The 12,862-nt window shown below is 40.0% G+C and overlaps 1 protein-coding gene across 2 annotated transcripts in view; it reads left to right on the top strand.

Annotated features, from left to right (window-relative positions):
* Positions 1–11,371: 11,371 nt before the first annotated feature.
* Positions 11,372–12,862, top strand: part of NBAS (NBAS subunit of NRZ tethering complex) — a 361,846-nt gene continuing 360,355 nt past the window's right edge. For both annotated transcript variants that reach the window (XM_063078155.1, XM_063078154.1), the window contains exon 1: positions 11,372–11,488. In XM_063078155.1, the coding sequence (XP_062934225.1) occupies positions 11,372–11,488 (117 nt within the window). The remainder of the gene's footprint in view (positions 11,489–12,862) is intronic.

Genomic DNA, 12,862 nt, shown 5'->3' with positions numbered 1-12,862 from the left:
AGGAAGACCACTCACATTATCAGTGCAGATTCCTGGACTGCACTCTGTGACAGTGTTCAGGAGGCCAGGGCCGCTGCTGTGTGGAGTCCCCGTGCTCCCCCATGTGACTCCTCTCTCCTGTGCTGGCCCCTCCACCTGGTGTCTCTCTCCAGTAGAGTGGCTTGGCCTTCTTCATGGCAGCTCAGTAAAGCCTGGGCTCAGAAGTGAAAGCTGTTACTCACAGGCCCAGCCCAGATTCAAGAGGAGGAGACATAAGCTGTACATGTTTACCCACCACAAGGGACTATCCCCTCATAGAAGGACTGGAATACTTAAAGTCCTTTGGCCTACATTCTCTTTCTACTTATCTGATTTTAAACTGACAGCATTCTATACCTGCTCCCTCCACACATCTTACCTGATACACACTAAAGCAGACAGAATAAGTGCTATGCCCTGACCACTCATTTGGAAGAAATTTTTGAGCTGCACATTCATATTTCATTGTTTACACTAGTGATCCTCTAGTGCTCAGGAATTTTGGTCCCAAGTCTGAGGCAGAGCCCAGGAATATGCACATAAACAAGTTCCCTAGGGGATTCTGATGCACGTGGGTTTCCTGGACCACATATGTAGGAAGGTTATTCTAGAACACTATTCTTTTAGGACTCACCAACATGGTCATGTTGATCTCATGACTTCATTCTTAGATGTCATTTTATTTCCTACTTCTTGAACTGTCAGAGATAAAGCTGAACACTAGGTAGAGTGGTAAGGACAGATTTTAATCAGTAATATACTACTGCAATGGGAAAGAGGGTCCAGCGTGAACTGAACTCAAATTTGGGAGGATGGAGAGGGACTGATGGGGCTTAAGCAGAGTCAGAGAAGTAAAAAATTATGAAGCTTGGCTAGTGTAAATGCTGATTAGGCAAGTTGTGTTCTATTAGCTGACAATTATCACAATCAGAATCCTCTCCTCCCAGAAACTGGAAACAGAGGCCCCATCCTTCCCAGTGAGTATGTTTCAAAGGATTGGCTTTCAGGTCCTTGAGAAAGACACTCTTGAGTTGGTGGAGATACACATACATGTCAAAGGGACAGAGGAAGGATTCACAGTTTTAAGCCTTTTTAGTAAATGCTCTAAGAAAAAGAGGGAAGGGGGCCTGTGGTCAGGTGTTGGCTGGAACTATAGTAAATTCTTTTGGCAGCCTTGAGCTTTCTCAGGCAGGCACTGTAGGTGTGGAAAAGGCCATCCTGAGATGTGGTCCTGAGGTGTTGGTAACTTAGTGTTTGTTTAGGTCGTTAAATGTGGAGGAAGATAGGGGGTGGGTGAAATCATTTGCACTGAAAGTCTGTAGTTTTTATACGTTTTGAGTCCTCAGAGGAGCCAGGCTAGATTTTGGTCAAGGAGAGAATCTTTTTCAGACTCATGCTCTATTTTAGGTCTCCCAAACCCCATTTTAAGATTAGGAAATCAAGACATCAATAGATTAAATAATTTGTGCAAGGCAATAGAACTAGCCAGTAATAGAGTTGTGATTCAAACCAAGGTCTTTCTGACTATCCCCGAGGTAGGAGAAGGAACTGGATGATTGTACTGGTCAAGATCCATGGAGGGTAAAAGAAATGATATTCTATAAATGTGCAGTGACTGCAAAACTATTGAGTTTTATCTCTTAGTTTCAGTGTAAAATTTAGAGTAATTTTTAGCATAGTGATACATTTGACTTTAACATACCATTTTCTCACTTGGTGACTTAAATTTGGTAAAGACTTTCGTTTCTTCTTAAATGCATTCTATTTTTTTTTTCCATTTAAGTCCTTCAGGACTTAATTAGGGTGACAAACTTCTTTTTAAAATCACCTATCTCATGTCTATATCAGAATCTAACAATGTAAACTTAAAACACTTTGAGCATAACATTATGTATACATTTTTATATAAAGAGAAACCTAAAAAGATAAGGACTTCAATAAAAGAGCTTAAACCGTTAACATTCAAAGACGTTAAATAATTCCTCTTTTAATGGTTTTTAATCCTTGGTGTTTAATTTAGTTTTTCCACATTATAGAGGGTGTCTGATCCTGATGTTTTAATAGCTTCTACATTTTCAGTAAGTACTCTGCCCTCTCAAAATACATTCTTAATTACTCATGAGCTTTATTGAATCCTTGCTCTTTTGGTTAATATTCCCATTGTAGATTTTTATTAGAAGAAACTCAAGGATAAACTGAAGGACTTGACCATAATTTCACTACCACAGTAGAAAAAAAAAATCATAGATCATAAATGGTCTGTTTATTGAGAGAAATTTTCCTTGAACCTGTATTATTTTGTTGGAGAAAATAAATGATTTTTTTAAGGTTGCAATCTTTCTTAAGCAAAAGGGGTTAATCTATAATAGCATCAACATAATCATGAATAATTCATGCAGTCAATAAAAATGTATTCAGGGCCTACCTTCAAGCTGGCTTTTCAGAGATTAAAAAGCCATTGTCCCTGTCCACAGAGAATTACAGTATGTTGGTTTTGTAGCTACCTTTTGAATTTTTGAATTATTGCTGTTATTTGAGACTCCCTAGGCAGCCCAGCCTGTGAATACAAATGGTAGTCATCATAATATGAAACACTATAGTTTCACTGGTCTTGCTCCTAGTTGGTGACACAGGACCCTCAGTCATTTGTAAAATACTCTTGCAAATATTTCTGGGGAGCCCCAGAGGTATCTGATACACATTGGCAAACAAGTCCATTCCTTTTGGACTCTGCCAATCATCTCCCTTTGCAGCCATTGTTGACCTGCTGTATGTAGTCTGTGCTGTCTGTGAGCTGCATGGCTGTTTGTGGCAAAGGTGGGGAGAGCACCTTCCCCTTTTTGTTTCCTTTGTCCGGGTTCACAGTTATTTCATTTCAGGCAATTTGTCAGATAAAACAACCCGAAAGATTCCCACAAATACCAAGAATGCTGGCTAAAATATAAAAACAAAACACAACTTTTTAAATGAATGGATGAGATTGTAAGAAAGTAAAATAACTCCTGAGTCCTGGCAATAGACAGGGGAATATTTGGAAAAAACAAGAACTGAAATCATCAGTTTTAGGAATCTCTACAGATCCAGATGGCCAGAGCTTTGATTGCAGGGCTGAACGTCAAGATGGGGTGGGATGAGGAGGTTGAGAACAGAGGCTTGGGCTTGTGTAGAGAGGGCAGTTGGATCACTGATCACCCTAAATTAAGTTAGGACCCATGAAGAGCTACAATTTTTAAAATTTTTCATAAAAAGGAAACAGACAGCAAATAAATTGTTCAGCCTGGAATCTGAGTGGATGTAAAAGTCTCCTTTGAGAATGTGTGGCCACAGCCTGATCCTTGTTGAACTAAAAGGAACTTAGGCTGAACATATAAAGCACAGGATTTACTTAGCCAATATGAGGATTGCAACTGGGAAAACACATAGCACATCGCCCTCAGAAATGTGCTCCAAAGAGGGCCAGCAGAGCTAAGCATTTTATAATCATAAGAAGGGGGAGAATCGAAAGGGAGAGAGAGAAAACAGCCCCTCTTTAATCTCTTCATCAGTTTTTGTATTGGTCGTACTTATGTATAGGTTTAGGATGGTTTCTAGGTTACATCCTACATAAAGGGATTTGGGGTGTGGGTTATAAGAAGCACCCTAGGTTATTTTATTACTTTCCTGGTGCCATCACATCTGCTTCTATGTAAGAATAGTCTTATAATAACTTTTTCCAGGACATGGGACATGACTACAGACTTACCCTAGAACTCCCAAGGCACTATAATTTAGGTGATCTGGTTAGAGCAGATTTTTTTTGTTGTTAATCACCTTCTTGTAAGTTTGGGGCCTAAATTTACACATTTGTATCATCTGAAATAACTCAGAGTCTTAATTTAAAGTGGACCCAAGTCTCATAGGTGCCTTGCAGAAGTGAAGGCAAGTCTTCCTGGGGGAAGGCACCCTCCAACCCAGACCACAAAGAATCCTCATAGATTGGATTCCAAAGCATATGAAGAAACAATGAGACACACACACGCACACACATACATACAACATAGAGAAAGAAGCCAACATGAGTAAGAGTCAGCAGGAAAAAAAATACGTCAAAGACTTTCGGTATTAGAAATATCAGGTAAAGAATATAAATTATGTTTGATGTGTTTCTAAAAGTAGGACTTGAAACATAAACAAGAAGAAAGTAATAAAACAACCAGCATAATTGATTTTTTTAAGAAAAGAACTTTGAGGGAGTGAAGGACATGCCGAAATATGCAAGATTTTGAGCTGGAAACATTGGAAAAATTATAGTTTCAGAAAAGGCTAGCTGGCCCGTCTTTTCCTACATGCAGCAAGCCTGAGGGAGGGGTGCTCTCCCAGTACCAGGACAAGAAAATAGCCTTATCACCAGAGACTGGGAATTGGGGTTGTGATGGGCCTGAATAAATAAATTTCCTGACGTAACCATTATCTTCCATTAGCTTTACATACCCCCATATACCTCTGAATGACTCCCCTAGAATTTCCTGTTCCTTGCCACAGCCTTTTTGTCCTGTCATTTCTTCACAAATTTATTCCTTTTTGTCTAAAAAGTATAAAAGCATCTTGGTTTGGCCACTTGTTCGAACTTCAGTCTCTTATGAAGATCCTCATGTATACGTAAAACCAATATAACTTGTATGCTTTCTCTTGTTCATATGCCTTATGTCAATCTGGTTCCTAGATCCAGCTGGGGAGCCCACATAAGAACTAAGGGGAGGTAGAGAGTTGGAGGTGATCTCTCCCCCCCTACCACTTCTAGAAATAAAAGCAATACATATGTAATAATTGATATTATAAACTTGATAGAAAGATTAGACATCAACAAAGCTAAAAAGAGATTTTGTGAACTGGAAGAAAGCTCTAAAGAAATTACATTGAATATAAAACAGAAAGACAAATAGATAAAAAGTGTGAGAGGGAAGTAGTGACATATGGAGGACAAAACAGTCCATCACATGTCTAAAGAGAATGATGTACCGGCAATATTTGATGATGTAATGACTGAGAATTTTCTGTGAGTAAAACAAATGAAGGGAGCAGGGAAGAAATTATATTTCAAACCTCTGAAATTATTCTCTATAAGGTGAGGTGAGGTTGAAAGAGAGGTATGTGGGGGGGGGGGCAGTGTACATGTGCATACCTATGTGAGCATTGTGTTAGCTTAATGATTATTGTACCATCTTATTCCAAGTGGAGAATTTTCTCTTTATTCTGGTTTACATGAGGATTTTTCTTATTTACTCTGTCCTTCCCTGTCTCAAATTCATAGGTATCTTCTTTATTCCATTCTGTTTTGGAAGTGTTGTATTTCTTTCTTTCTATCCCTTGTTTGTGCTGTCTAAAATTGTAGACTTACCTTTTTCCTAATATTTTATTATGAAAGTTTTCACATATAGCAAAGTTGAAAGAATTTTACTGTGAACACTCATGTATCCACCACTGAGATTCTATCCCTAATATTTCACCATACTTGCTTTGTCATATACCTTCCCCTTTATTCATCCTTTGACCTATCCATTAGTCCACCTATTTTCTGATGCACTTCAAAGTATGTTATAGATTATCTACTTTTGTTTTTAAGCAAAATAAAACAAAAAAGCTATTCTCACTTATAAGTCAATACTTGATTAATTTACCAATGCATTTTTACTAATTTATTTGCTTACCTCTGGCACTTGCTGTTGAGTTTTGCTTGTGTCACTGTATGTGCTTCTGGCAGGGCCTCTTCCCCAGTTTGGTGTTCCACATACTTTCTGAGTAAGGAAAATGGGGGAAAAATGGCCTGTTTGAATTGTGTAGCAAATGAGATCAAATGAGCTTTATGTAAGGGGCTGGCAATTCCTTCTTAGCTAAAACCATTCATGACCTTTATGACATCTATTTTGGCTGCCAAGAGATATTATGGGAATCTTAAAATATTTATAGAAAGATTGACTGGGATTTTCCAGGCTTTCTGGAAGAAAGAGAATTTCTAGAATTGCTCCCAATATTATTTTACTATTATGATTAAAATTTATACTCTTCATAAATAGCTAGTGCATCATTCAATCAAATATAAATGTATGACACGTATAACATATAGCATTTAAATCCCCAAATTCAATTTTATTGCGCCATTTGAAATTTAAAATAGAAGCAACTTCATATGATGAACTAATTTCTTTGGTCTCTAACATGCAGAAGCATAAAAGTGTTAAATGCTGAATCATTAATGGCTCTTAGCTTAATAGGTTCTTTAGCTGATTGGAGCTAAAAAGGTGAGCTTGTACAAAATGAATCTATCAATTAATGATAGTTCTACATTGAAGAATTAAAAGGAGAAAAATTACTCCTTTATGTGAGATATTGTTAAGAATTTTTTTTCTAATTCTAAGGTAGAAATGTCTATCACCCTCAGTAAAGTGAATGAGGATTATATTTTAGTTCAGCTGAGGCATATTTAACATGCTGTTAGGATAGGAAGAAATGGAAAAAAATTTCTATTTTTTTCCTTCTCCTCATCAAAGGCTTATAAAAACATAGGATTACTACTCTTTATAAAGGGAATATACCTTCTATATTCATAATTAGAACATTAGACAAAACCTGTGTTTCAATTCTGGCTACACCATTATCAGCATGTGACCTTGGTTGGGTCACAATGATTTAGAGCCTCAATGTTGCTTACAATAGAAAACCTGAAACTGGGAAATTTACAAATAAATGAAATTTATTTCTCACAGTTTTAGAGGCTGGGAAGTCCACGGTCCAGGTGGTGTATCTGGTGAGGGCCTTGCTGGTGGATGTTGACATGGCGAGAATGGGCTGAGCAAGAGAGCTAACTGGCTCATTTGCTCTTCTGTTAAGGCCATCAGAACCACATCCATTACTCCATGAATGGATCAATCCATTCATGAGGGCACAGTCCTCACAATCTAATCACCTCTTTAAGGCCCCACCTTTCAAATACCATAATTAGATTTCCCACACTGTTACAATGGGGGTCAGGTTTCCAATACACAAACTTTTGGGGGTCACATTTAACCCATAGCACTCAAAGAGATATAGATATTGATATTGACCCTTTTCTTACAGCATTGTATAGAGAAGCAGAGGTAAGGTATAATAAAGTACCTGGCACAATGCTTAGAGCAGAGTAGGTACACAAAATGTAGCTATGATGATGATACCAATTTTGAAATTGTCTCAATTTTTATTTCATTCTTATTTCCTTAAGCATTTCACAGAGTTACCATTTACATTGGTTATTTAGAAAACATAATTTTCTTTTTAGAATGATCTATTCATTACTTAAAATATCTTCAAACCAGAGACGGACTTTTAGCTACATTAAGTAGATTAGATGACCATAACAATACATGGCAACCTAACTCTTATAGTTAATATGAGGGGTCTTCAAACAACTAATGTAAAGATTTGTTTTATCTTTTGATTCCCTTTTCCATGAACCTGTGGAAATACCCTCATATTTAATTTACCCCTGGCAGAATAAGTTGCCCCAATTCCACATGTTGGTATTCTGGTCATCCACAAACGTTCATTTCCACTTACAACCATCTATGTACTCCATCTGTATTATTTAATCATCCTTTACCATACAATTCTGGCTGACATGCTGTAGTGTGAAGAAAAGAGCAAAGGATAAAAACCATGTTTGAATTTTGGCTCCGTTGTGATCTTGGATTTCTCTAAGCTTCAGTTTCCTTATCCATGAAATGGTGATCTGAATCTCTCTCCCGAGATTCTGTCCGTCCATCTCAGCAGTAGCTGTGAGGACGGAAGAGCTCTGTAAGCCATTAATACTATTAATGTATTATTACTAACAACTCCAATCTGCCAATTCATAAACATTACAAACACTACATAGAGACTCTAAATTAGGTAAATCTGTAAAATCTGCTGGTAGAAATGTCAAGATGAGTAGTTTTGATGCATAGAAACCCCCTCGAACTAGCTTAAGAATAAAAGGAAACGCACTGGATCACCTACCTGGGAAGGCGGAGGCACACAGGTGTCACTTGTTTCATGCATGATTATATGAAAGAAAGTCTTTACCTCTCTCTTGCCTCTGTTTTTCTCAATGCATTGGTTTTATTCTCTCACCACACAGACTTTCTTTATATAGTGAATAAGATGGCTGCTGACATCTCCCGATTTGAATTCTTCAAACTCTGTGGAACCCAAAAGGCAAGGAGCATTTTCCTCCACTTCCATCTTAAAAAACAAACAAACAAACAAACAAACAAAACTCATGGAATTAATCTCAACCCAAAGCCTAAAGTCATGGGAATGGGGTTCTTTGGGTCAAACAGGCAGAGTTTGGGAATTGTTGATCCCACTAGAATTACAACATTTGAGTGAAGAAAGAGCAGATGGAACAGTCTTCAAGTGAAGCAAAAGGCCTGGACAGATAAAAATGATAGCTGTCACTGCAAGCACAAGGGATAAAGAGAGAATGATTACGAAGAGAAGAGATTTCCTTGTGAAAATGTTGTTCTTATGAAATGCACAAGGTTTCTTCATTAAATCCACCACTCTTCTGTTTAAGATGAGTGTGACCATCATTTTAGTTTTCCCTGTTTTACACATGTTGTCCAGTCTCATTATTAAAATCATCTCTTTCATTCTTGGAAGTGTTCCAGTTTGGACAATTATCTACATGAGTCGAGTCACTGTAGGTAAGACCAGGCAGCAGTTTGGTTGCAGGCACCCAACCTGTCCAAACTTTTTCTGTTCCTTTGACTCAGTTGAACGTTCATCACTTCTCTGCCTTTCCTCCCCACCCCAGTGCTTGATATTCGACATTTGGAGCTGTTCTTACAACACAAACATTCTTAATCCCACCTGCTTCTCTTTTATTGGTCGTCTCACATTTTTCCCCTTCCAGGAACTCTTCTGGATTTTAAGTAGCGGTGAAGAAGGCTTAACAACCTGCCCATCTGCTCAGAGCATCTCTGGTAGTAGAATTTTCTTCCTAGGAATTGCTGCAAGTTAACAGTACACTCACTATCCAAATAGTGTAGTTTCATCCTGAGAAACTTCAGTTGTTTTTTCTTCAAAATGGAAACTCCCAGTCAGCCAGGTATGGCTTTATGTTTCCTGTTCTATTGTACAAAGTATGGTAAATGGGGTAAGGGTGAGGACAGATAAAGCAATTAACATAGAGTGGTAATGGTAAAAGAAAAAACTTCTTAGTGATTTATTTGCAATGGCTCCCTTCACATACCAGCTAAGAAGAAAGCATCCTTTGCCAGCTTGACCAGCTACCTCCTGGCTGTGGTCGTGCTGATCAGGTGGAGGTGGTGGAGAGAATGGATAAAACAAAGCAATCCCAGTGTCTAAGAAAGGGAGAGATAGGGAAGGTGAAAAAGGAGCCAAAGAAACTTGATGTGCAGAAATGAGTGGAGGCTGTAGTGAGGCACTGTAGAACTCCAGCCACCCTCCCACACACCATATTCCATGTGGATGGTGTTCCCACCTCTTCATAGTCTACAGCATGCAACGTGGGCAGAGCTCCCTGCAGGTGTGCAGCTTGTCAGTCCCAAGTGGGGTGGGAAGAGGAGATGTCTGGAGTTCACAGGTGGGGATTTGATTTTTCAAAAAGGCACAACTATGAATGCAGAGAAATACTTTGGGGAGACAATGTGTAAAAGATGCTTTTTGCAAAGTCTTTCATTTATTCAACAAACATGAGGGTACTTCAAAAAGTTCATGGAAAAATAGAATTGAAAGATGATATGAATCTTTCCACAAGCTTTTTGAAGTAACTTCGTACTATAAATTTTTACTCTGTTCTGTTCATTGTTATAAACTCTGAGTATATAGCAGGGATGTATACAGCATCTTTTTGTATACAGACAGAGCACTCTACCCCAGAAGAGCTTACCTTTTAGTGAATGTGGACAGACAAGGAACAAACATAATAAAAATAAATTATATAACATTTTATCTTTTTTTTTTTTTTTTTTTTTTGCTGGCCAGTACAGTGATCAAACCTCGGACCGTGGTGTTATAAGCACCACAGTGTAACCGACTGAACTAACCGGCCAATTGTATAGCATTTTAGATGATGACAAATGTTATGGGAAAAAAATAGAGCAGCTATAGAGAGCTGGAGTTGGGGAAAGGTGGTTGCAAATTTAAAAATGAGCCGTCAGGGTAGGTTTCAGAGAGAAGGTGATATTCGATCAAAAACTTGAAAAAGATAGAGGTAGAGCCAGGCAAACATCTGGTAGAAAATCTTCCAAGCAGAGGGAACAGCCTTTGCAGAGTCCCTGAAGTGGAAATGTGTCTGGTGTGTTCAGAAACAGCAAGGCTAGTGTAACTGAAGATAAGTGGTAGATGATGTAGGGCTTTGAGGTCTTTTAACTTTTAGAGAAACAGGAGTTAGAGGCTTCCCGGCAGAGGCTTTTAATTGCATCACTGCCTAATGCATCTTGAAGGATACTATGTAACATAATTCCTTCAAGAGATCTTCTCTACTTGTGTTTCTTTTGGATGTGATACAGTGCTAATATTTTGTACACTGTGTACTTATTCTGGTTACAATAGGTTCTGCTTATAGTACAGAGCTCTCCACAGAGAGGCACTTGTTGAATGGATGAGTGAACAAATGAATGAACAAACGAGCTTGGCCTTTTAGCTCCCTTCATGCAGGTCCTTAATCTATTATTTTAATTTCATTCCTTCCCACACCCTTTTCAACTCGGGTCCTATCCAGCCTGCCTGCTCTCTCAACGTATATTTCTGCCTCTGTCTTTGCTCACCCCATTTCCCACTACTTGAAATGCTCTCCCCAAACCTTCTCCATTGGATTCAAATTCTACCTATTGTTGAAGACCCAGGATAAGCTCTACTTTCTCCAGGAATTCCCTGCAGACCCTCTGGACTTAATCCCCTTTTGTGAATTCTTTCAGCATCCCTCCTCTGATACCTTTCATTGACTTGATCTGTTGGCCTGGATAGCTTTTTGGTGTTTATTTACAAACCGTTATTTGAACTCTAGGTAGTAGGCAAAGAATACATCTGGAAGGTACTTTATCGTTTCTGTTTTATAGGAGCTGATTGGATAAGAAAGCGTCAGAGATTGGGCTGACCTTACGCAAGCTAATTAACAAGGAAGGCACCAGGACGGGACCAGGACCCAAGTCGTACTCCAGACAGGGAATAGTCAGTGTCCTTCCTACTCATGAAGCGTTAACCTAGCATTTCCTTTTTTCAGTCGGTTCACACGTCTCCTTTCCCAGCGAATCAAAAGCGGCCGCGACCAGGGAAGCTTGTCCAGTGCGGGATGCCGTAGTGGCGCTGCCTCACGGCTCAGTCCCGGGCGAAGATGGCGGCCCCCGAGACGGGCCCGGCTTTGAGTCCAGGCACTGCGGAGGGCGAGGAGGAGACAATTCTCTATGACTTGTTGGTCAACACCGAGTGGCCACCGGAGACAGAAGTACAGGTGATCCAGGGCACTGTACGGCTGCAGGCAGATTTGCGCGGCGTTTCGCGGGCAGAGCCACGTAGCAGGAGCCACGTAGCGGAGTGGAGGCGGTGGGCGGGGGTGCGGGCCTCGGCAGCTTGTGCGGTCGCCCTGGCAACGGCACCTTGGGCTAGCGGGGGTCTGGGGCTCCTACCAGAGGTCGGGGTGGGGTGGGTAATGTCCCTGAGATTCCTCTTAGGCTCAGAATTCGGTTGTCGGGGGCCGGAACTTCGTGCTCTGGGCCAGGTAGCTTCTCTCTCTGTCAGCCTCACTCCTCGGACTTGGAGGGGAGGGCACAGCGCTGGGCTGCAGGGTCTTTCCCGCGGTCTGGCGAAGGCTGGGCTGGGCTGGGCTGGCACTCATCTGGGGTGGGAGCATTTCCCGAGACCCTATAGTCTTCTCTGCATCTGGCAGGCTACCGTGGAGCGCGCGATCTTAGCCCTTACCTCTCCTTGGGACTGAATTAGGCCAATTCGTATGCGTTTCAATCAACAAGCATTTAATAATTTTTTTTGTGTGTGTGTCTTCATGTCCCAAATGTGTGTGTGTGTGTGTGTCTCTTCAAGCATTTAATAATTGTGTGTGTGTTTCTTCAAGCATTTAGTGTGTGTGTATGTGTGTGTGTGTGTCTTCAAGCATTTAGTGTGTGTGTATGTGTGTGTGTGTGTGTGTGTGTGTGTGTGTGTCTCTTCAAGCATTTAGAGTGTGTGTGTGTGTGTGTGTGTTTTCATGTCCCAAATATTGTTCTAGGTTCTGGGGATTCAGAGACGAATAAGCTTTCATTGAGTTTCCAGTTTAGAGGGGAGACAACCTTGTAAATGTTTCTCATAACCTAGAGTAGTATGTGCTATTGTAGCGCTGTAAGCAAAATGCCATGGGAATGAAGAGTAAGGAAGGGTAAGGAACTACTGACCGGGATTGAGATTTCTCCTAGGGATGGGGTTATAGGGGTTGATAACTTATGAAATGGTCCCTGGTGTTATCAGTTGTTTCCTAGAGAAGGCCTCCCAAGGTATAGGGATAATAATAGGAACCAAAGATCCGCGTTTATTCAGTAGATATTTACTGAGTGCCTAATGTGCCACTCACTGTTTCAGATTCAGAGGAAGCAGCAAGATCGAAGATGACATTTTTAAAGATTATGGAGTCCAGCCCACATGCATTCTCTTTTGCAACATCTTTTCTGAGTGTTTCTTTACTGGAGAAACTTATTCTCCAGATCACTTTCCTAAAAGATTTGTACTTTTTCCTTTATAATCTCCTTTCAACTGCAATTTTTGCATGTCTTGAATACTGTATTTTGTAGGCGGGCAGAGATCTGCATACATTATTGTTTTTCAAGTATTTGCTTAA

This window comes from Cynocephalus volans, chromosome 14, assembly GCF_027409185.1.
Source record: "Cynocephalus volans isolate mCynVol1 chromosome 14, mCynVol1.pri, whole genome shotgun sequence".
Lineage (NCBI taxonomy): Eukaryota > Metazoa > Chordata > Mammalia > Dermoptera > Cynocephalidae > Cynocephalus > Cynocephalus volans.
This window is presented reverse-complemented; position numbering and strand designations above follow the sequence as displayed.